A 26,107-nucleotide genomic window follows, 5' to 3' on the forward strand; every position below is an offset into this window, starting at 1 on the left:
GTGAACTGGGTTTTTCTGCACTCGTAAATATTAAAACAAAGAAGAGAGAAAGACTAAAGGCCCTTGAAAATGAGATGAGAATATGTCTCTCAAAAACAAGGCCTAATATCAAAGAAATATGCAAACAACACCAGACACAGATTTCACATTAAGTTCATATTTTATTATCTGAACTTTTGTTTTTGGGGTTGTTTGAAAATAAACCAATTTAGTTTAAATAAATTTTTTTTTTTTTTTTAAACACGCTTTCCTTCATATCTTTAGTATCAGTCATCATCATCATATGTATCAAGGATTTAGGTCTAGCATGGCCTGTTCCGGCCTTAGAAGTCATTGTTGAATCGTTTAAGAGGACGTCCTGGTTTTCTTTTTCCTAATGGCTTATACTTTAAGGCTTGTTTTGGTAATCTTTCTGTTTTTCATTCTTTGAACGTGTTCCATCCATTTATGTTTATATTTTTTAATTTTTTCTATTACTGGTTCTTGGTTTAATTCTTTCATAATATCTTTGTTTCTTTTGTGATTAAATAGGGTGTACTTTGCAGTTTTTCTCATAAACTTCACTTCTGCTGTTGTTAATCTTTGTTTGTCTTTTTGTTTTATTGTCCAGATTTTGCTTCCATACATTAAGACCGGTAGGCTAAGTAGGTAAGTAAGGTACGGTAGGTAAGGCTAATGTATTTTATACTTTTAGCCTGGTTTGTTTTTGAACTAGGTTTGGTTTAAATATAGAGTTAATTACACCTGTTATTTTTAAATATTATGCAATTTTTACATTTTTATCTTTTTCATTTTCATATGTGATCATACATCCTAGGTAGTTAAATGAATTCACCTGTTCTAAGATCTTGTTATCTATTACTATTTTAGTTCTTGCTGGATCTTGTCCTTTAAAGGCCATAGTTTTTGATTTTTCCGTTTATATTATCATACCATAATCTTTGGATATCTCATTTAGATTTAAAATAGCTTTCTGCAAGTTATCTTCAGAATTTGTAATTATTATTTGGTCGTCTGCAAAGAGGAGAGTGTTTAAGTTAACTGTAGGCGAAAGTTTAATTCCTTGATGTAAATTTTTACTCCATTTTATTATTATTTCATTTAAGTAGATATTAAAAAGAGTTGCTGAGAGGGGACATCCCTGTCGGACCCCTTGGTTTATCTCTGTTGTATATGATAGCTCATGATTTAATCTTATTTGTATTTGATTATTTTCATATATACTTGTGACAGCTTTTAGGATATTATTTGATATTTGTTTTTCTTTTAATATGTTAAATAATATGTTTCTTTTAACTTTGTCAAATGCTTTTTTCAAAGTCAATAAATGCAATATGTGTTTCTAAATTATATTATCTTCTTTTCTCTATTATTAATTTTAGGCAGAAGGCTGGGTCTATACATGATCGTCCTTTTCTAAATCCATTCTGTACCTCTAGAATAAAATTTTCGAAATATTTCATTAGTTTGTTATTTAAGATTCTGCTATATATTTTGTAACAGGAATTTAGTATACTGATACCTCTATAATTTTTAGGGTCATCTCTATTACCTTTCTTGAAGATAGGAATCACAATTGCTTTTTTCCATTCTATTTGGGGGATACCAGTTGAGTAAATTTTATTTAAAAATAAGAGTCTTTCTTTGAATCTTGTTCCTGTGTATTTATATAGTTCTGAACCTAGCTTATCTTCTCCAGGTGATTTTCCATTTCTTGTTTCTTTCAGGCTGGTTTCTAATTCTTCTTCAGTTATTTCCTTTTCATTTTCATTAAATGTTTGCCAGTGTCTTTTTTAAAATATTTGTCTGTCCACAGTGCTGTGTAGTAATTTAGAAATTCTTCTAATTTCAATTAAGTGTTTAATTTTATGTTTTCTTTGGTATCTGCATTTAGGTGTTTCAAAATCTTATATACATTGGGTCTTATTTTATATAAATCATGTTCTAAATTAGAAACAAATTTATTCCATGATTCTCTGTCTTTTTCTGACTTCTCTTTTAACTATGGCTCTTATTCTTTTATGTTCTATTTCATCTTCTAATCTTTTACTGCTTAACCATTTGTGATAGGCTTCTTTTTCCTGTTTGATTATTTCTTTGATTGTATCATCCCAGATCTTCAGTTTTTTCTTTTATTGAATTTTTTGGTCTTTCCTATGCTTTCATTTGCTGCTGCATTTAGTATCGTTTTTATATTAAATCATTCTATTTCTATTTCTTCATTTTGTTTTATTTTATCTAGATATTGGTTAATTCTTTGTTCATATAGCCATTGTACATTTGTGTCATTCAATAGTCTAGTTTTATAAACAAATGTTTCAATTTTTCTTTCTGTTCTTGTTACTTGTAGCCATTTAGGTGGTAATCTTAATTTTATTTTAACAAGGAAGTGGTCACTGCTTATTTCATATCCTCTGTGAACTCTAACATCTAGTGAAAATTTTGATGTCTTTTCATTTAATATGAAGTAATCTAATATTGATTTCCATCCTCTTGCTGCCCAAGTATATTTATGTATGTCTTTATGTTTATAGAAGGAATTCATTATTTTTAGGTTATTATAAACTACAAAGTCAATCAATTTTTTACCATTTCTGTTTAGAGTGTGTTCTCTATGTATTCCTATATTATTATTAATTTTCGTGTTTCCAATTCTTGCATTTAAGTCTCCTGCTAAAATTATGTAATCATTTTTATTTATTTTATTATATATGTTTTGTAGCTGATTATAAAAATCAATATTATCCTGTTCTCTTCCTTCTTCTGGGGTATATAAACCAATTATTGTTAAATAGCTTCCATCTATTTTTATTCTAGCTTCTATTATTCTTTCATTTCATAATTTATAATGTTTTAACTGTTTTGAAAGGGAGTTATGAATCCAAATCATGACTCCTGCTTGTGCTCTTTGGTCTCTGTCGACTCCACTGTATATCACATTAAAATTTTCAGTTCTCATAGTTCCTTTTAATTTCTTTTTTGTTTCAGTGATTACTGCTATTTTAAAATTTCTTTCATTTAATAACTGGTCTAATTCTATTTCTTTATATGCTATTTCCCTTACATTCCAGTTTGCTATATGTATTATATTTTGTCGTTTCCATTTTCATTTTCCCTTTTCCATTCCAGGGTCGTTTCCCATAGATTCAATCCGATTATCTTTTTTCTGTCAGCTTACAAGTAGGATTATGTTCTCCATGTCAGGAGACTAGCCTGACAATGGAATAGTTCAGTGGTAGGGCTGCTACCTTAAGGCTTCTGAACTAGCCTTCTTCCGAATTTAAACCCATAGGAGGAATAGGGTATATTGAAGGGGAAAGAGTAGATTATAGAAGAAATATAGTAAGGTTTATAGAGAGAGCATAGTTGTAAGGCCAGAAATGAAAAGACCCCATGGCCCTCGAGTACTCTAATAGCATAAGGGTCATAAAATAAGAAGAGTAGGCTGATAAGGCCTTATAGGAAAGATTAAAGTAAGTGGATCTTCCTCAAAGTAGAAGGAGAGGATAGATCCAGCTAGGGGTCCATGGGAGTGCCGCTTCCCTTACAATCAAGATGATTGCCCCTTATGGCCCTGTTGGTCCACGAGTCCTTATTCAGTATATTCGGACCACCTCACCATATATATATATATATATACACATACACACACGCACGCACGCGCATGTACACACACACATGGTGGGCTCCCTTATCCGCCACCCAGGGGACGTGCTCTCTAGGGGTTACAGGGTCCCCTGAGAGTTTAGTATCTGTAATATCAATTTATTTATGGGTTATATATGCGAGTCTTTCAGAATCAATTAATCGGCATTCTACTCTCTATAAAAAGCAAAGAATACTATGGGTGCCATGAAATTTATTTATTGATTTCAGTGTGCTGCCAGATAAAAAAGTTTGAGAACCACTGATCTAGAGGGTATTGTAAAACTCAATGTAGCTTAGAAATACCAAAGCGCTTTACATCAATTTTTACAGAGGTCAAGTCCATGAGAATGTTACAAAAATATTGTTTGTCTCTATGTATTTTAATGTTAATGATTAATGTAAATAACCCTATGGGAATTGATTGTATTTACTGTTTTATTTAAAGTTTCCAGAATGTCAAAAACAAAGGCAATGCTTTGCCATCAGAACTATATAATAGCTATGTATAAGAGCACAAGAAAGTTGTTTGCGATTAAGTGTGTGAGAAAGTTGTTTGCGAGCTCTGCGCATGAACACCTTCAAAGTTAGTATCAAAGAGATTCACTAGTTTCAGAGAAGTTTCTGCTGCCTGAGAAGACAAGGAAAAAAGAGTGCACGGAGGAGATAAAAGAACGGGTTGGCCTTAACAAAAAGATCAAGGAGAACTGCCGATTTCTTCGGAGTTTACAACCCTTTGTGCAATGTCCTGAGAAGGCAAAAATAAAAGGAGACTGAGCCAAACATCATGAGGTCCAGTTGTTGACAGGGGAGAGTCCAGGTTCAGTTGCTGAGAGAGGAGAGGTCCAGTTGCCAACAGAAGAGAAGCAAAATCCAGTTGCTGAGAGAGAGCAGAGGTGAGTTCCAGTTACCGAAGAAAGGAGAGGCAAGCTACAGTTATCAAGAGGAGAGGTGAATCGCTGTTACCGAAGAGAGCCATATGCGGTCGGCTGTAAAGGATATAATACACTTACAGAGGCTTAAAGAGCCTCTGTAAGTGTGTTATATCCTTTAGGGTACATTCTTTTTGTAATCTAGGAGATATGTCATAGATGGACTAATAAGAGATAGTAATAAGAAATATCTATAAGAGAGTCCTCTGATGTGTTAACTGGAATATAATTTGTAAGATAACTTGCCATAGTTAGCTAATCTCTTTGAGTAAATTAGTCTCGGCAATTTGATTTTCTTAAGCAGAGAAGTAACAGAGTAATTATATTGTATAGTCATTTAATATTGAAAAGGAAAAGTTTGTTTCTTTATACCAAAAGTATAAGGATAGGTAGAGGGAGAGAGAGTAACCTCCCTATCGCTTATTTAATGTACTTTGTTTTTATTGTAAATAAATGTGTTTTAATTATATGTCAATAGAGTGCTGCCTAATTGTTTATTTTATAATGTACTGTTCCTAAATAAATGCAAACTTAAGAGTAGGAAAGCAAGTAAGGTAGCCGAAGTGTGTAGTTAAGTGCAAATAGACCACGACTGTTTGTGTAAAGTTTTACTGAAGGAATTTGTGTTAGAGAAAGAGAGAGAGAAAAATCAACTGGCCGTATTACTGAGTTTCATGCCATTTAAAAGATACTGGTGCACAGTCTTATCAAATAAATTTTCTAGTATCCATTGGCATAAAACTCGTAGTGCGAAAAGTAGATAAATTAAGATAATTGTAAGATGGTATAGTGAGAATAAGAAAGGAATAAATATAAAAATAATTAACGGTGGCTTATAAATAGCAAGTAATAGCACACAGTTTACGGTATGGTTAACATTCAGTTTATACTTAATTGGCAAGCAGATCAATTTCCTGTTGTGACCAGGTAATTGAGAAATCACTATCAATAATAATAATAAAAACTTTCTTACACATAGTGTCTTATGAAATGAAAATTGTTGTGCTAGAACTACAGGAATTAGACAAAATAATTGGAACACTTAAGATATTTAGGAATAGAATTTGTTTGTGTTGGCTACATTGAAAAAACTCATGGCGGCAGCACCAAATGTTCTTGTTTTGTTTGCACTCTGTAGTTCTTGTGCAAATGCATTAGTGATTGTACTGAGTTATAATTCGTGTTAAAAAATCTGAAAATGGGAGACTTGACTGACTTTGAAAGAGGAAAAATCATTCATTTAGCTGGAGCATTAAGTGACAAAAACTGCCACATTATGAGATTTACAGTTTCAAAGTGTTTATTGGCATACGCAGATCATGGCAAGACGACATTGAAGAGAAACTGTGGGCGTAAATCAAAAATGACAGAAAGTGATCAGATATTAAGGATTGTTTCAAAAACTCACAGAACTACTATAGCAGAGGTAACAGCATAACTAAACATTCATCTTGCAGAACCTGTTTCCACAAAAACTGTGTGAGTTTCATCCATCCAATTCATGGTATAGCTGCAATTGCTAAACCTCTGATTACTGAAAAGAATGTTTGTGAAAAGAATGAATGTGTAAGTGATGGTGTCACAACCATTAAACATGGACATTAGAAAACTGGAAACGTGTGATATGATTAGATGAGTCGACCTTCATGCTGTTTCCTACATCAGAATGAGTTTACATTTGGAGAACATTCAAGGAAGTCTACAATCCGGAATGCATGAATCCAACAGTAAAGTGTGGGGGGGGGTTCTGTAATGATCTGGACAGCAATATGGTGATATTCTATTGGCCCCATTATTACTCCTCATGGAAGAATTACTGCAAGTGATTATTTGGACATTTTGGGTAAATTTTGGACATCAGATGCTTCCCATGATCCAAATGTTATTTCTAAACAACAGTAGAGTATTCCAACATTACAGTGCCCCTGTTCACACAGCTTGGACTGTACGGTCGTGCTTTGGAGAGCATGAAGGTGAACTTCAACGTCGTCCTTGGCCATCACAGTTACCAGATTTGAACATTATCAAATTACTCTGTCAGTTTTAGAGACTAGAATAAGAAACTGATTCCCATCTCCAACATCTTTAAAACAACTTGAAGATGATCTTCAACAAAATGGTACAAAATTTCACCAGAAACTATTAAAAACTTATTTGAGTCCATTCCAAGAAGAATTCAAGCTTACTGAAGGCAAAAGATGGTCCAACACCACATTAATAAAGAAATATGTATAACAAGTGTTTTTACTATTTTGTCCAACCTCTTTGTTTGGGCATTGCATGGTTTGTGAAATTATTGGAAACAGAATGAACTATCACCAATCAGTGAAAAATGAAAGAGACTAGGTGATAGAACAGTGCACTTTTGAAAAATCCCATGTGATTAACTAGAGAAATAAACTGGCTGCCCAATTGATGATGGTTAGACAAAAAAGATGTCAGTTTGTCATCCTTTGGTCTAACAGAAATGTTATAATGGCTGGTAATGTCACAGGTGACTACATATTTCTTCAACCCATCCTTTGATGTTTCAGAAGTGGATGATGTCAGCTAGGAGATCTGCCATAGATCTAGTGATGGAATCCTTTTATTGGTGGACTTCAGGTGTGAATAGTTTCACTGTTGATTTTTTCCATTATTTTAGAGAGGACAGAGGTGAAGATCTGATGGTAGATTGGTAGATTAACAGCTTATTTTATTCCTGTTTTGGAATGGGCTGAATATAGGTTTTCTTCTATATATTGGGATAAAGGATAGCGTTAGATACCATGAATAATCCTTTTTTGGTATCTAGGTTAATATTTTTCTGGTGCCCTGCATCCAGCAGGTAAGCGATGCACTGTTTCTGTTGTGTTAGGAGGTGATGTGCCTTTTTTTTTTTTTTGGTCTTGACCCAGCAGTTAGAGGAGAAGAATAATGTCAGAGGGTCATTTTTATTTGTAGCTGTTACATTGTGATCTAGACAAGGAAAAAAAAGATGAGTTGAAGTTATGCCCGACCAGAAGGCATGACTCCATTTATACAGGAGGCAAGTTTTATAATAAATTTAGTTTAATCTTTTATCCAAGTGTAAGCAAACAAAGTTTGTGCCTGAAAATATCTTCAGGACTGAGGTAAGGTGGTACATCCCTTGGCAACTCGTAGCAAAGATGGACCAAGCTCTCATTACTCCTTGTCTCAGTATCTCCCATAATGCAAAGCACATCTCCTTGCAGACATGTATATTGCTATGTATTAAGAGAAGGGGGGGGCACTACCCAGACCAGTTTTGACCTTTATAGAGGTCTCGTCAGTGGGAGGCAGACCCAGAGTGGTGATATAAGGCAGAAGCTATGGAGAGTTCATATTTACCTGTACGAGTTGCTGTCCACGAGATGTGCTTTGCATTATGGGATATACTGAGACAAGGAGTGGTGAGAGCTTAGTCCACCTTTGCTACGAGTTGCCAAGGGATGTACCACCTTACCTCAGTCCTGAAGATATTTTCAGGTGCAAACTTTGTTTGCTTACACTTGGGTAAACTATAATAAACTAAATTTATTATAGTTTAACCAAGTGCAAAATAAACTTCCAGCAAGTTTTCTGTAGTTGGCTCTTTCAAATTCAGATTTTGGATTTAATGATACTTGTTTTGTATTTGTTGTTGCTTGTTTTAATATCATCTGGAAACAACGCAGGAGTTATTATGTTAAACCACTTGTGGTATGTTGAATTTTTTTCTTGGATTGCCTTACACACCTGTTATTAAACCATGGCTTGGATAGTTTGTAGGAATTTTGAATAGAGCAGCAAATGAAAGCTTCATTACAGTGAAGATAATTTCAGTAACTTGTTTAGATCTGCAGAGTTGAAGCAATAATTCACCCATAGAACTCCCAAAGGTGGTCATTGACTGAGTGAAGGCCATTCTGTGAAGGAGGAAACGTACAAGATTATGGTCTGAGTTACTGACAGGAGAGGTGACCTTGGTGGTATATTCAAAAGAATTTGTTCAGAATAGGTAGGGATATTAGGAGAGAGAGAGAGAGAGAGTGAGTGAAGAGGGGTTATCTGGTTTCTAGTCAGTAGCTAGACAATTTGCATTATATCATTATTTACAGTAGATATTCCACGTCTCTTTCCAGCTTAGTCAGTGGACTTGGAAAAGGGAAGTCAGAGTTGTGGATATCAAGGTCACCTAGGAAGATGACCTTGTCATTTGGTTATTACATAGCATATAGTCAAGCTTCAATGACAGAAAAATCAAAAAAAAGATCAGATTGATTTTCATAATTTGGAGAGCACTAAAGACAGATGAATGACTGAATAAGGTAAAGAAACCTTCATCCTTAGAATATCAAAAATGGAGCTAGTTTGGTATTTTCTGGCATGGGACATTAGATTACACAAAGACACAAGTGCTGCCAGCATGACAGATGGACTCATACTGATTCCATCTGCCATGGAATCACATTATGGAATCACTGATTCCGAATGAACTGATAGAGTTCCAGATGAGGAGGTGCAATTATAAAAAAAATGTTTCATTTAGTTTGTAACCTAAAGCACAAGTATAAGCCCAAATTGAATGTCATCAAAGACAGGAATGGAGCAGTATTAACAGAAGAACTGGAAATCAAAAACAGATAAAAAGAATACTATAGGAACTGTACAGCAGAAAGGATAAGGAAAATTTTGATTTGGAACCTCTTCCATTTAGGCATGAGGTTGAAAGAGCAGTTAAATAGCTTAGCAGCAATAAGGCCCCTGGTGCAGATGGAATCCCAGCAGAGTCGATTAAAGCCACAGGGGATGGAGGGATCAGAGTATTTCATAGATTAATTATGAGGATAAGAGACAGGATCATGGCCTATGACTGGAAGAAGTTGGTTTTTAAACCACTACATATGAAGGGAGATATGAAAGCAAGAATTATAGAATTGTAAGTTTAATCTCTCATGCAATTAAGATTTTATTAAAGATCATTCCAAATAGGATTAAGGGCAAAGTTGAGGCAGAGATGCCAGATGAAAAAGCAGGTTTTAGGAAAGGTAAGGGTACCAGCAATCAGATCCTTTGGCTTTATTCAGATCATAGAGAAATATGAATTTAGACTCCCTATGGTAATGTGTTTCATAGACTAATATAAAGCTTTTGATTGTGTTCAGCATGTGAAACTATGGGAAGTAATGAAAAGAATGGATTTTCCTCAACACACCTGATGGTGTGTTGAGGAAACACACATGGCTTCCTGCTCAAGCCAACTTGGGCAGGAAGCCATGGTAAGAACAGGCATCGGATTGACTGAGTCTTCATGTTGGAAAAGGAGTCAGGCAAGGATGTTTACTTTCTCCTCACTTGTTTAGTATATATGTTACGGTTAAAGTGAATAATCAGAATTAATCATGTTACCTGGTTAAAGTGAATAATTCCTAGAGGAGTCTGGTAAATGTAATAGAAACATGTTTATAGGTTTTATATATAGGTTTTCATTCTCAATAGTAATGATAACAGGTTAGGTTAGTTTATAATGCAAAAAGTAAGGAAAGTACTTCTTTTGCACTCAATGAAATCAGAAATCATAAACTCACCTAACCTGGATGTCGCATGTCGAACCAGAGTGTAGTCGTAGTTTGTCGTGGGCAGATTAATGGGGATGAAAGATAAACGTTGTTGTGGGCCGAGCTTAATGATTGTAGGCAGATAAATAGGGATAACAATTAAAAGTTGTTGTGGGCAGATGAATGGGGATAATAGATAAATCAGAGAGGAACTGATCAGTGTTATCCCTCTTAGGAAACATGATTATAGATAAATGTCGTTGCTGTACTTCTTTCCTCCATTGATGAGGAAAGAGGTACAACAACGACGTTTATGTATAATTCCCATTCATCTGCCCACGACAAACTACAACTACATTCTGGTTCGACATGTGACATCCAGGTTAGGTTATAATGATTTCTGATTTCATTGAGTGCACAAGAAGCACTTTCCTTACTTTTTTTCATTATAAACTAACCTAACCTAACCTAAGCTGTTATAATTTCTATTGAGAATGAAAACCTATATATAAAACCTATAAACATGTTTTTATTACATTTACCAGACTCCTCTAGGAATTATTCACTTTAACCAGTTAAAGTGATTAATTCTCATAAATTATTCAGTTTAACCATATCATATATACAGAAGACATCATGTGTGAAGCATTGGATAAGCTCAAGACAGGAATTAGGATAGGTGGAAGATTGATCAGTAATCTGAGGTATGCTGATGATACCGTATCTCCTATAGTGACAAGGAAGAGCTAGGACAAATTCTTAGCTAGATTGAGTTGAATTACTCTATAGTTAATGGGATCATTAAGAATAGAGAACTTCAACTCAATCCTAGGAAAACAAAGATTATGGTTCTCAAAGAAAATACAGACGGGGAAGCTCTTGAGAAACAGGTATATCTTAATGGAGAAAGAATTGAATGTCAGCAAGTTGAGTACCTAGGATTAATATGAACAATTACAGTTTAGAAGTTGTCAGAAGAGTAGGAAAATGGCTAAAATAACAGTCAGAGACTTGTCGAAAATTTGGAAGGATGGATCTATCTCCACAGCAACAAAGTTGAGGATTTTGGATGTAGCTGCATTTGAGAATATGGTGTTATAAAAGGCTGTTGAGGATATATACTGAAAAGTGGACAAATGGATGGGTGCTAGAAAGGATCAGTAAAACTTTTAAGGGTCCTTAAGGATATTGACAAAGGAAAGTTGAGATACTTTGGACATATTGAAAGGATGGAAGTGGAACTTCTCAACACAGTAATAGAAGTTAGTCCTGGAAAAAGATGAAGGGGTATACCATCAGTGAGATGGATAGATGGTGTGTCTGGAGTGACTAATCTTCAAAGAGTTGAGAAAAGCATATAACAAGACCACCTGGCTAAAACTAGTGTAGTACATCACTGCGTATCTGAGTGACCATACACCATCTGATGACATCTAATGAATACATGGATGGAAAGCATGATATTTGAGGTTTACTCAAAAATGGCAGTTTGGTCTGGATGTCTAAGTGGTTTTTTTATGTACATCATATATGCTGGTGTTCATACTATGAATGTTGGTGAAACTGATGCAGAAATTCTTATTTTTTTTTAGTTTTAATTTTTTAGGGAATTTTTAAACCATGTGACACTATGATCATTATTCTTGTCACTGTTGATTTTGGTTTAGTTGAAAGAAAGTTGGCACATGACGTTCATGCAGAGAGCACTGACTCCTTGCCATATCATTGTTTGCTAGTACCCCCCTCCCCCTCCCAACACTACTACTACTACTCAGATTTCCTTCTAGCTGTGAACAGATAGTATGCAGCAGCAGGAGGATTGAACACCAACTAGTCAGGAAGTAATAATGCCTTATTAGATTCGGTCCTGTTATCTGGTAGCCAGGCTACACAACTACTTTACTGTCATATTTTCAAATAAAGAAAGGTTTGGGTCTCCACACCATGTTTGACATGTCCTTGTGGAAGATAGAAACTAGAATCCCTGTTCTGGAGACCGAACATTAACAGCCACTTCATGCACTAAGCAGGATGGTCTTTCACCAGGCAGCAAAGGTCATCTGCCATCTATGTCCAAGCACCTAGATGTATATATGAGATAACTTGTCAGTCCCACATTCCATGATTTGGCCAGAGATAACTGAAACTGAGAAAGAATTGAGGTGATGAAGGAAAAGCATACAACAAATGTTACAAATTGTAGGAAAGGCAAAAGAAGACTATTCTTGCATACCACTGCTCAAAACAATTACGGGTTATTTTTAGTTTCTGTTGGATTGGGTACTTTATATATGAATAAATATTTCTTACTTATGGTTAAGGTGTAATTGATGAAATATTGTTTAAATAATAGATATTTATTACAAATTTAACAAATTATACATTTTAGCATGAAATAATTTTAACAAGAATAGCCAAAAACACTTTTGTTGATTTTTAATAGGGCGTATGGTCTCCATTAACAGCCAAAACAGTGGTATATCTTGATTGCAAGGACCTGATAAGATGATCAAACACTTCTTGTAGGATATTTTTCTACTCTTCTGTGAGAGCAATTTCGAGTTCTTGAAGCGATTGTGGCAGCACCAGTCGAGCAGAAACACGCCTACCTAAAGCATCCCAGGCATGTTTGATTGGATTACAATCCAGTGAACAGGCAGGCCAATTCATTTGTTCAATACGTTCTTCCTCAAACCACTCTTGTACCAAATTTGCATGGTGTGGACAAGTATTGTCATCCATAAAAATGAATTCTTGGTCAATTGCAGCAGCATATGGACGAACCATAGGTTCCAAAATCTCATCGCGATACCTTTTGGGCCATTAAGGAACCGTTTCTGATAAAATAGAGATCAGTATGGCCACCTATACTTATTCCAGCCCATACTATCAAACTCCCACCTTGATGTTGGGGTCTTTCACAAACAAACAAACAAACTGTGGATTATTTCTTGTTCCACTTTCAAGTCACATCAAGATACATCAGAACCTGGACTCGTCACTAAAAAGTACACGAGCTCAATCCTCATTTGTCCAATTACGGTGTGCCTTGCCCAAATTCTTTGGGCTCTTTTGTGATTTGCAGTAAGTGGAATGCAAACCATTGGTCTATGGCATGAAGATGATTTCGTACTGTCTGTGTCAATACCAGCCTCCCTGTTGCTGCAGCAAGTTCACTTCGAAGTGGTGTTGTGTTAAATGTTTGATTTCTTCTGGCACATAATGACAAATACTGATCATATGTTGGAGTTGTTGATGATGGGTGACGACCTTGTCTTCGGCAAACATTTTCTGCCTCCAGAAAGCGATTCCAAAGTTGTGAAATTATGCTTTGAGATACATGCTTGAGCGACAATTTGCTGCATTTGTCCAGCTTCTAACCAATGGCTCTTCAAGCCATGGATTCCAGGATATCATATTGCTCTGCCATTTTCAACAAAATAATGGGTAATAGGTGACACAAGTTTACAATTGAAGTGATAATTATGCACTGTGGACGTGAGCACAACAAGCCATGCTTTTATACTCCCACATGCTAATACGGCTAAGACATGTTTCAACAAGTCTTAACATGATTTTGTATGCAGTTGCATGTTCTACACTGTTGTATATTAAGAATATTTTAAAATAAATGTGTTGCATTTGTAAATTATTTCTATAACTTTATAATCTACAAGAAAACTAAAATATCCCCTAATTGTTTTGAGCAGTATATCATGGTAATCAATTTTGGTTCTAGTTGATTAAAAAAAAAAAAAAAAAAAAAAAAACTTTTGATGGAGTTTTTCATTATATTACCTCAACAAGCCTGCATTTCACATAACAGTATGCATAATTACATGATATGTCAGATTCAACAGACAGTAATGAACCAGATATCATTGCTTTAAAAACATTTGAATCTTTGTAAAAACTGTCATTCATTCATATGTTGGTTACTGTTTTGCTCTGTTATGTTGTGTATTTCTTTACTTGTTTTTATGCTTATTTAATTAAATATCTATCCCTTTCTGATGAAGGTAGTTGAATTTGACTACTGAAATATAGAAATAATAAATTTTTGGGCTAGATACATGAAATCTGTTTACTTTTATGATATCATTTTTAGAATATTTTATAATAAAGTTCATATAAGTTCAAGTTCATTTTTCATTTGTAGGATAATTTCTTGTTGTACAGTAATTTTCATGTATGTTCTGTGAAGCTAATTATTTTGTACAAATGAAATAAAATAAGACAGCTTTATTTCTTTTATTTGATGCAGTTTTTCTCATAATATAAGATTTTAAATATTTCATTTCTTCATTTTTGATAGAGGTCACTTAATGCTTTTTTTGAAGATCGATCAAACAAAGGAGCTGTGAGACTCACTGGAGATGGTTCAGAATCTGAAGTTGTTCTGGTGCTTGAGTAAGATTTCTGCTTCTTACATATTTTGTATTTTAAAAATGCACCTTGCTAATACTTTGTAATTACATACAGTTTTACCAATTATGATTAATTCAGATGTGCTCATTCAAGAATTTCCTGCTTCTTACCTTCATTTTTTATATTAGTTCTGCTCTTTTAATTATTCAGTTTACTGAAACTTGCACTGAGTTGTGAATCGCACATGTTTATTGAACATTAGCTGCAAATATGTTGGCTAATTTCTCTTAACATCTTCAGGACAAAACTGTTATATTTAAATAAGTTTTTACATGAAGAGCGGTGGTGACTGAAATGCATTAGGAGAATTTTCAAGTAGCTATCAAGAGCACTAAAGAAATTTAACTACTTCACCTCCTTTACACTTAAACTTCTACCTTCTAGTAAAGATAAAGCATCATTTCTAGCAAAAGCCGAAGATAGTCTTGTTCTGCAGTCTATTAAACTCCTTACTGCTTTAATATTTTATTTTGGCCATACAGATTTTCTGTTCTGGTTGACTGATTTATCCACCCTCACAGAATAAATGGAATTATATGAAAGTATTCCATTGAAGTTGCTTCATATATGGACATTGTTCAAGGAGCCATAAAGCCATACAAAATCAACCCAACTTAATGCATGGTCATCTTTTGCATGTAGGAAGTTGTACATTAGGAAGCAGAGTATATATCAGGTCATCCCAAAAGTAATGCTTTTTTTATACTGTACTTGTTTAGACAAGCTGAAAAACATTTGAACATGAATATTTAAAGCTTTATAAGTATCACTAAGCTGAGGTAGCCTCATTCTAAGGAATTCCACTGTGTAAGAACACTATACATAAGTTAGTGTTTAAATAACCCTTTATTATTATGGAGGTCACTGAATAGCACATCATGCTTTATGAGTTCAAAAAAAAAGGCAACAGTGCTACTAACGCTATAAAAATGTGCAAGAAGTGTATGGCGATTATGTTTTCAATGTGCGAAAGTGCCGGCGATGGTTCCAAAAATTTTGACAAGGGGACTTTAGCTTGAAAGACTCCCCTCACTCTGGGTGTCCCATCTCTCTCAGTAATTATATGTTGAAGCCGCTATTGCAAGAAATGCCAATACAATTGTTGAAGATTTAGCAAAATATCTTAATTCATTGTCATCGACCATCCATCGGCATTTGCAAAAACTTGGAATAGTGTTTAAGCTCAGCTAGTGGATTCCTCACGAACTGACAAACAATTGAAGAGAGTGTGCATCTGCACTGCTCTTAATTCTCAAGAGGTTCAGTCTCCATTTTTGAATCATGTAGTCATCAGTGATGAAAGGTGGATACTTTACAAGAATGTTAAGTGCCAAAGGCAGTGGGTTCATTCAGGGGAATAGGCTAAACATCAGCCAAAACAAGACCTTCTCACTCAGAAGGCTTTGTTAAGCATTTGGCTAGTATATACTTTGAACTCTTGCCACAAAACCAAACAATTACAACTGAAGTATACTGTGAACAACTTGATCAATTGAATGAAAAACTGAAAGAAAAGACGTGTTCTCTGGTCAGTTGAAAGGATGTTGTTTTTCACCATGATAATGTACATCCTTATAGTGCAAGAATCACCTGTACCAAGATTGAGGAACTCAGCTGGGAAATGTTTCCACATCCTCTATATTCTCCTGATCAACTTCAGATTATCACTTATTTCGAAATTTGCAATATTTCATTAACGAACAACAATATGACATATTAGAGTCACTGAAATTGAGCCTATGTGACTTCTTTGCCTCCAGACCTCCTAAATTATAGAAATGCCATTATGAAGCTTTCACAGCATTCGAAGAGCATTATTGGTTCAAATGGAGAATATATACTTGATTAAATTACCAAGTAATTTATCTTTTATATCCTTTCAAACCTTAATGCTAAAAATGACATTACTTTTGGGATGACCTGATAGTTCTTTGTTAAGAAACTCATTAATAGTTTATGCTTAATCTCTTAAATATTTCATTAATACAAGCAACACTCACTATAAAATCACTGATATAACACTTCTCACTATAACAAATTGCTGTATATAGCAAAACTATCCACTAAAAACTGTTTCTCAATTGCATTCTCACTAGTCAGATGTCAGCCTGGAGGATGTCTAATATATAGTTGTGCATTCAGTTGTGGACACACAACTCTGATGCTGATCTTAACAGTTATAAGCTTTTGTTAATACTATGACTAATTTTTACCCTGGGTGACTCCCAATGTTGAAGTAGATATGTTAACTACTTATATATTAGTGTGTTTATCGGTCCATGATAAACAAAACAAAACAAAAATACTGTAGTTTATTACAACATGTGATGGAATTAGTGAGAGGATAATTCCCATTCATGTGCACCTCCTATCTGGGAGGTTGACTACCATGATGTGACTCATGGTTAACTATGGGTGTAATGATATGTGGTGAGGACCCTGTCTCTTCCACATATTGTCGTAAGTATTCATAACTGTAATCCGTGTGTGTACGGGGCCGGTTTGCCTGTTCTGAGGGACAAAAAAACCCTGAGTTTCCAGGTGAAAAAACCCTCTACCTTTGTATGAGACCAGCTAACTCATCTTTAGTCAAAAGAGACCAGATAAAGGTTCCTCACTTCATAGACAGGAATCGAACCCAGGTCTTTCCGACCAAAGAACTTCATCTATACCGACTGAAAACATGTCACTTATCTAGGTATACACACCACATCACTCCAAGGTTTAAATATAGAGGAAAAGACATTATTTGTGTTGGAGGGTATTTTGAATAATTTTGCATAGGTTGGAAAAGATAGAACAGAAGTATTAAGGTTATTAGGTTTTTGCATCAGAATGTCAAAATAGTAAAGCTGGTTTGAGAAAAGAGCCACAAAGCCACCACAATACTGTCTCCCCCTAAAATTCCAGAAGTTCATTTTCTTTGTCCCTGGATGCAGTCTTTTCATTCCGGTATATTAATTAGTCATCCCTAATGATCATCCTTTTCTTATTTAGCATGCTAATTGCCTATACATTTACTTTTTGTTGCTCTCTACATTAGCAATCTATGACAACACACAACAAAATATTTCTTTCTGTCCACTCCTATCTCGCCATACTGCCTCAAAACCACTGCCACTATTTGCCTTTTCCATCTATACCTTGAATGGGCATAACTCCTCTGCTATCATCAACAGCATTCCTCCTTTTCTGCTCTGTCTGTCTTCATGAAATATATCATATCATCCCATCTCAATTTCTCTCAGAAGTCTTCCTCATCCAACCACATTTTACTTATTCAGTCAGTGCAGCAATTTTGTTTCCTTATTTCAGATAATTCTGGCATTCATATACACACATAATAGCTCCCTTCTGGTTCTATAACAAGTCCCATGGATTGTTATAGAACCGGAAGTTCTTCTTGGATGTGATTCCTCCATAACCCTCCTGGCCATTCCTCTCTGCACTAGACTCATACAAACTCTGCGTATCCCAGGCTATCTCAGTATTTTCTTGTCCACTCTCTCATTCATGACTCCCAAATCCAGCGCACATACTTCTCTCCCTATTCACCCTGAACCTCTCTCTCCCCCTCCTGTTTTTCTATCTGTTCTTGTGTTTTCTGCCCTCTCATTCTCTTCATTTGCACTATTTACTTCTCCATTCAAGGTATTCTGCTTTATTTCTCTGCTCATCCACATCACCTCTTGTGTCCTCAGATCTTCTGTTCGTTGCAGTCATTTCTCTCCCTTCAAGTAATGCTCTCCAACTGATTCACATCAAAACCATTTAAATGCAATCCATATCTTTTATATGGTTCTGTATGTCCCTCAAATTCATGTCCTAGGTTAACAAAATGCACTTTTTTCTTATTGCATGATTTCCCCTAGTATACGATTCATGATCTTTGCTCGCCATCTCATTCCATCACTGTCATACATATGTGTATGTGGCAAAGTGCACGGTTATGCATTTTTGAGTGAAAAAAATTGTCAGCTGCATACCACATTGATGGAACTGTACTCCAGGAAATTGATGAAGCCAGTGATTTGGGAGTGTTAGTGAATAGGGAGTTAAAGTTTAGAGGATACATAGCAAAAGTGGCTAAAGCAGCTCATTGGATTACTTGGTTACTAAAGAATAGTTTGATGAGCAGGTTACTATTCTTCTTTATTGAGCCTTTATAAGCCCCTACATGCAGATCTGGTCACATGGCCTTCTTGGTGATGAGGAAGAGGTGAAGAGGATCCAGAGGCAAGTGACCAATTTGGTGTTTTTCAGGTCTAGGTAATGAACCTTATGAGGACAGATAGAAGATTTGTGGGTTACAGAAATTGGTTGACAGGCAGGAAAAGAGTGATGTTGTGATGATTATTTGTATTATTTAATCTGTTTCTAACAATTATTTTTTTTATTTCCGAGTGTATCTATATATGCACAAGGGTTCACTCTGCTTGGTGCAATGACTTTAACTCTTTCTTTCAGAATCCAAAAAAAATCACTAACTCAAGACTAAATACAAAATAAACACATTTAATAAAACACAAACAATATATACACATCAAATAAAGTTACATAATTAACTACAAATTAATTGGATCCAAAGGCCTTTTAAATAAACTTACAGTTAAGAGATCAGCCATTCTCTGACTCAATCTATTATTGATTTGCTTAACATATACTTCATCTCATTTTACTAGACTAAACACTTTGTTTACACAATAATAAACTGCACATAGCCAGTTTCTCTGTTAAGGCCTCATGTAGCACAACTTAATTCTTCTTGACACCGAAGTGTAGATATTCTGAATTCACCCAAGTATAAACACTTTCACTTCATGCAATTTCTTTCCAATCAGCGTTTCTTCGAACATTCCTTTAGAACATCATTAATAATATCTTCTTTTATTTACGAATACTTATTGACGGTCTTCCACCTTAAAAACTCAGTTCTACAATTCCTTTTTCGGAATCTGCTATTAATCTTCCAATCAGTGTTTCTTCGAACATTCCTTTAGAACGTTGATTGCAATATCTTCCTTAAATCTTTAAAAACTCGTAACTCTACGATTCCCTTTTCGGAATCTACTATTAATTTTCCTTCAACTGTCGCATAAAAACTAAGTTCCTCCTAACCTAAAAATCTGCTGGCCAGCGTTCTCTTTTCTCCCTGAACGCTCTCTTGTCAGCTGTCAATCACCCATCAAACTCCTCGGTGAGCATGCTCACTCCATGAAAGTGGCAAGCGAGAAGCTAAATAAAAATGGCTGACACACTGTCTTCGTTAGCGACAAGAGAATCTTTTCAAAAACACAACACTTAATATTTTAAACTACAATAAAATTTCTGAAAGTAACACATCTCTCAAAATCCAGTAGGTACATAAATTTTGAACTGCTTTACATTTCATTTTGACAAAAACAACAACAGTAGCATGCACGTTGCAAGTGTCGACAATGCGTATCATGAAACCAAAACTAATAATGTACAACATAAACAATTTGTAAAAATATTCAGAATTTTAAATTATGATTATTTTTACAATATTAATATAGAGGAAATTTTTCAAAACAGATGTGGTGATTGGAGAACTAGGACCATTCTTGGAAACAGTAAGAATGTAGTCAGCAAGGGTGTTAGAACTAGATTGTTTGCTGAGAGTGTTGAATGAGTGGAATAGTTTGGCAGAGTCTGTTGTGAGCATGACTGTTAATGAGTTCAAAGCAAAGTATGATAGATACTATGCAAATGTTGGATAGCAGTCGGCATGATGTTTAGAGCTTCCTTTGATGAGTCCAAGGACTCCATAGAGTAGCCTGTAATAATAATACCTGAGCACTGTTATTATTTACTTACCTCAGCAGCTTCTTGATATCTAACCTCACATTCTCCTTGTTCTCAACCAATCATTTGTTGTCCATGCTGAATGCATTTAAGGTACAGTATGATGAACTGTGTGTGTGTGTGATGACAAGATGTCTCCCCAATGAGTCTTTGGATTCCATGGATATCTGGTGATGATGATGATAATCACAAAGTATAATGGCTATAGCAAGCAAAAATCAGTAATATATTATTTTGTTTTATACTCGATAAAGAACAGAGCAGGGAAGCTACTGACATCAAAGTTTCTCCAGTTGTCATCTTAGATGGGATCACAAGTGTCTTATTTCCATGTATATCTTTAAGGTGTGCATGGAAATAAATGTTACAAAAAAAAAAAAAAAAAAAAAATGAAGTTGTGGATGTTGAAAACAGGTTGAGGTAAAGTAAGAATTTTAGTTTAGATCAAATCTACAGCCCACGAGTTAATTACAAATAATGTAGAAGAATCAAAAAATTTAAGATGTAAGCATAGGAATATCAGAAGAGCTTGGTGAAAGTTTGAGTGGAAGTAGAAAGGAGAAAGAAACATGTCAGCAGAATGATAGTTAACACTCAGGAGGTCACAGTGGCAATTTTGCAGCATAGGATGCAGTATATCTGAGAGATAACATTGATTATTAGTATGTGCTAAAATGCAAATATAATTCATGATGGTACAAATTAAGTAAATATTGAATCCAACATTATTTCATAGCCAGATATAGAAACTACAAGAGTTTCGTGCCGAATATATATATAGAAACTAAACGTTTTGGCCGAACAAGCATAAGTAGTTCAATATTGGGCAACTCGTAGCAAAGGTGGAGCAAGATGGAGACCACTTTCCTTAGTATTTTCCATAAATGTAAAGCACATCTCCTAGAGCAGGGGTGTTCAACCTGTCAATCGTGATCTCTTGTGTATTCCTCCTTACTTACAAATTTAATTAAAACTGAAAACATATTTTATTTATCATTATTTTGTATTATTTTTAATTTGCTTTAAGTGTATTGATATTGTTTATTTATTTTTCGTTAAAATTGTAAAATCAGTAATTTTCTTATAAGTCCAGGTAAATGAATGAATTTGGATCAGTGGAAGTCAAACAGCAAGCCGAGTGAATACGATTATAAGCAAAGTGTAAAAACTTGATTGTTGCTTAAATATTAAATATTCCAAAGCACATTACATCGATTTTTTTACTTAGGTTAAGTCCCGTGTGAATATTGTAAAAAAAAAAAAAGACTTTGTTTGTCTCGGTAGAGTTTGTATTAGATGTTATTGTAAATACCTCTTTTGAAGCTAACTGTATACTACTTTAATAAGAATATGTTAGAGTGTTAAAAACAAAGGCAATGTTTTTGTAACTGAAGCTGTACATGGCGGCATTAGAAAGATTGTTATTGAAACTGGTATGTATAAGAAAGGCTTGCAGGCTCTAAGTGTAAACACCTCCGAAGTCAGTCAGAAAGAGCAACTTTTTATTATTATTATTATTGTTCCGGGCAACTCCAAGGAGTCGACAGACTCATCGAGGGAGGCCCTAACATCATGTCAAGAACAACTATTCGACATTCACACAGTATCTATCATACCTTGCCTTGAACTCATTCACGGTCGTAGCACCCACAACAGACTCTGGAAGCTTATTCCACTCATTCATACTCTCCAAGTAAAAAACCTAGCTCTAACACCCTTGTCAACCATGCTCTTGCCCAGCTTCCATTCATGGCCCCTAGTCCTCCCACTACCAGTCATATTTTCAAAAATATCTTCTGGATCAATCTTATAGAAACCCTTCAGTAATTTGAATGTCTCAATCATATCACCCCTCCTTTGCCTATCAACCAATTTCTGCAACCCACAAATCTTCAACCTATTCTCATAAGGTTCATTCCACAGACCTGCTATCATCTTGGTCACTCGTCTCTGGATCCTCTCCACTTCCTCCCCATCACGAAGAAACCCTGGTGCCCATCTGGACTACTTGGCACAGTAATCCAGATGGGGTCTTATCAAGGCTTGATACAGAGGAACAACAACTTGTCTCTGCATGTTAAAGTATTTTTCAGAAGCCAAGTGATTTGGTGAGCTGTTTTAGTCACTTTTGCAATGTGCTCCCTAAACTTCAATTCCCTATCCACCAACACTCCCAAATCCCTGGCCTCATCAATCTCCTGGAGTACAGTTCCACCAATGTGATATACTGCTGCTATTCTTTTCATCCCAAAGTGCATAACCTTACACTTTGGCACATTAAATTGTAATCCATTTTTCCTAGCCCAGCCCTCCAAACTATCCAAATCATCCTGTAAAATTTTGACATCCTGTGCACTCATAATTGCTCTACCCAACTTTGCATCATCAGCAAACAAGTGAACACTTCCTCTCAAATCCTTTCCTATATCATTGATGAACAAATTGAAAAGCAGTGGTCAAGAACAGAGCCCTGTGGCACTCCACTAGTCACAAGCCGTCTTTTAGATTCCACTCCTGAATAAACCACTCTCTGGTATCTCTCCTTCAACCACCCTCCTATCCATCTCACCAACCCTATATCTATCCCCATCTGCTCCAGTTTACTGATTAGGGTTCTATGTGGTATCCTATCAAAAGCCTTGGCAAGGTCCAGTAGTATTACTGTAAACCCATTACCCCTATCCAGTTCAGCCGTCACTGTGTTATAAAACGTGAGCAAGTTACTGAGGCATGATCTACCCTTCACAAAAACCATGTTGTTCCCCCCCCCATACAATATCCCATTTTCGTCTATCCAATCCTGTATTCTTTTCTTGACTAATTTCTCTAAGACCTTGACAATGATTCCTGATATGCTAATCGGTCGGTAATTTACAACAACAGTCTTGGAACCACCTTTATGCAGTGGAACTATTTTCCCCTCTTTCCACCCTCTCGGGACTAACCCAGACCCGAGACTCAAATTAAACAAAATGGTCAAGGGTACTGACAATTCTTTAGCTGCTTCTCGTACAACACGAGCTGGTATACCATCCAATCCCACAGATGTATTGACATTGAGGTTATGCAATAGACTACTCACCTCCACTTCATTCACCACAATTCCCGTATAATCTACTGGTACATTCGTTTCTGCAATGTCACCACCTGGATGATATATTCTTGCAAAGTGCTCACTCAGTAACTCAACTATATCAACTGATTCAGTTACCTCCCTACCATCGGCATTCTTTAAAATCATTCTGCCATGTACATTTTTCCTTTTACTTGCTACATATCTAAAAAACTGTTTAGGATTCTCTTTAGCCTGCATGGCCAATATTCTTTCGTAATCATTTTTTGCTTTTCTTACCACACTCGTTGCCCTTCTGGCCTGTGCTTTATACCGTTCGTGTGCCTGCCGGGTCACCTTTCTCCTTAAATTCCCTCCATAGTTGTTTCTTTTTTTGCAGCTCAAGCTTAATGGTGTTATTCATCCATTTAACCCTTAGTTGATTTATTATTCGGACTGTAGGTATACAGTCAGCCATTGCTTCATGCAAACACTTCTTAACTATCTCCCATGCACTATCGACTTCTAGTCCTTGCAGTTGTACATGCCATGGCACTGAACCAATTAAACTCCTAAGCTTGTAATACTTTCCAGCCCGATAATTCCACATGTACCCTGTCTTAATTGAAAATTCTACACCTTTAGCCACCTCCCAAGTGACTTAACCAGATTTTAGCATGTGGTGCTTATTACTTTATATGTGCATTTTTCAAAATGTATAAGCACCTGTTAGATTGCTTTTGATCATCCATCTGTATGCAAGGTATTTCTCAGTTCTGGCTAGATAGATTTTATTGAAAAATTCAAGACTGTTTATCCCTGCAAAGTTTGTTAGTAGTTATGAAATTATTTATAAAGCAATAATTTTATCTGGAAATATATATTTTCAGATAAAATTATATATATAGCCAAGTTAGCTGGTCTTGGGGGTAGACAGTAGGGTTTTTTCATCCCTCAAAGCAGGCAAACCGGCCTCAAGAACCTCAACACTACGGATGTAGGATACACCAGGGATAGGGCTGACCACCTTATCCTGCGAACAGTTTGAGGTTCGATGATTAATGAACCCTCGACACCGCAAGGTAAAAGAGGGTAAAAGGGAGATGAGATAGAATGAAATTAAATTTGGTTGTGGAATGTGTCCTGAAGTGTGTCAACTAAACTCACTTTTGGTTATTACTTTTCTTATTGCAAAATTTAGCATAATGATTTGCTAAATTTGTTTTGCATAAATCATTTAGCATAATGTTTATTTAAATTAAGGGGATATTAAATCCCACATTATGCATATTTAAGTAATTTAGCATAATGATTTGCTAAATTTCATAATTTGTTCAGGAATTCAATTATGAAATACAGGAATACCTCAATTATCGCGGTTATTGTTGCCACGAAAAATACCGCAATAATCGAATCCGCGATAATCGGGATAAATAATGCATGTAAAATGGGTGATTAATGCCAAGGTTTTTTCAAATCTATTAATTAAATTTTATATATCAAGTAAAAAAGAAATATGTTAAACGTGTTAAGTAAAAAATGAAGGTTCATTAAGAAAAACAAGATTATTCTTTAATCTTTATTTATATATAAGAAGTACATACAGTTATTCTTTCTTGGATAAATATTGGTGTAGAATTGTCTGGTGGAATTTTTTCTTTCTTTTTTCTTCGTATAAAACTTGGTAGCAACGGATGGAATTTTCAATTTCCTGACAAACATTCAGTGATCGCTCGAGATTAGGATCGCTGTTCAAGATTTTTTCTTTAAAATTTTCAGCAATTCTAAACATTTCATCCATTTCTTTGAGGGTAAATTCCTTCGGTACCAAGTCAGTTTGTTCGTCATTATCATTGATTTGAGCATCGTAAGCACGTTCTCTCTTAAGGTTAATTAGGTCTTCATCATCCGGCTCCTTATCATGTGACTGAAGCAGGTCCTGAACATCACCTTTTTCAATTTCTTTTAGTCCTAGATCGAAGCCAAGTTATTGATAACACGGGTTACTTCATTTTCAAATCCTTTAAAATCATTTGCACAATGAGGAACAATCTTTTGCCACGCTGCTCTTAGGTTGCTAGATGTTACTTCACCCCATGATTCCTTGACATTCTCAATGCAATTTTTGATTTTGAATGCCTTCCAGAATTCTGTCAAAGTCATAGCTTCATCTCCTGTAGTCTTTTCTATTGCTTGTGAAAAAGTTCTTCATAGGTAATATGCCTTAAAGGATGCGATTACACCTTGATCCATTGGCTGGATGATTGAAGTGGTATTAGGTGATAAATAACTTTTACATTTTCGCACAAATCATTCAGTGCTGTTGGATGACTAGGTGCATTATCTAATATCAACAAGATTTTAAAATCAAGATTTAATGACTTGTAGTACCTTTCAGCTTCAGGACAAAAACAGTTTTTAAACCAATCCTCAAAAATAGCTTTTGTCATTCAAGCTTTTCTGTTGGATCTCCAGTGAACAGAGAGAGAATTTTTATCTAAACTTCTAAGCGGGCAAGGATTTTGTGAACGATAAATAAAGAGAGGCTTCATCTTGTAATCTCCAGAAGCATTGCCACATAGTAAAAGTGTTGCACGCTCTTTCTAACCCTCGTAGCCAGGCTGTGAGTTTTCATTTTTTGCTAAAAATGTTTTAGTGGGCATTTTTTTCCATAATAAGCCTGT

General features: G+C 35.3%; 1 protein-coding gene across 1 annotated transcript in view; it reads left to right on the top strand.

Annotated features, from left to right (window-relative positions):
- Positions 1-26,107, top strand: part of LOC150097473 (tyrosyl-DNA phosphodiesterase 2-like) — a 71,701-nt gene that overhangs the window by 9,306 nt on the left and 36,288 nt on the right. Inside the window, exon 2 of the mRNA XM_090407115.1 lies at positions 14,433-14,527. Within this exon, the coding sequence (XP_090263241.1) occupies positions 14,433-14,527 (95 nt within the window). The remainder of the gene's footprint in view (positions 1-14,432; positions 14,528-26,107) is intronic.

This window comes from Typopeltis vanoorti, chromosome 17 (genome assembly GCF_054136105.1).
Source record: "Typopeltis vanoorti isolate ZY-2024b chromosome 17, IOZ_Tvanoo_1.0, whole genome shotgun sequence".
In the NCBI taxonomy this organism is placed as follows: domain Eukaryota; kingdom Metazoa; phylum Arthropoda; class Arachnida; order Uropygi; family Thelyphonidae; genus Typopeltis; species Typopeltis vanoorti.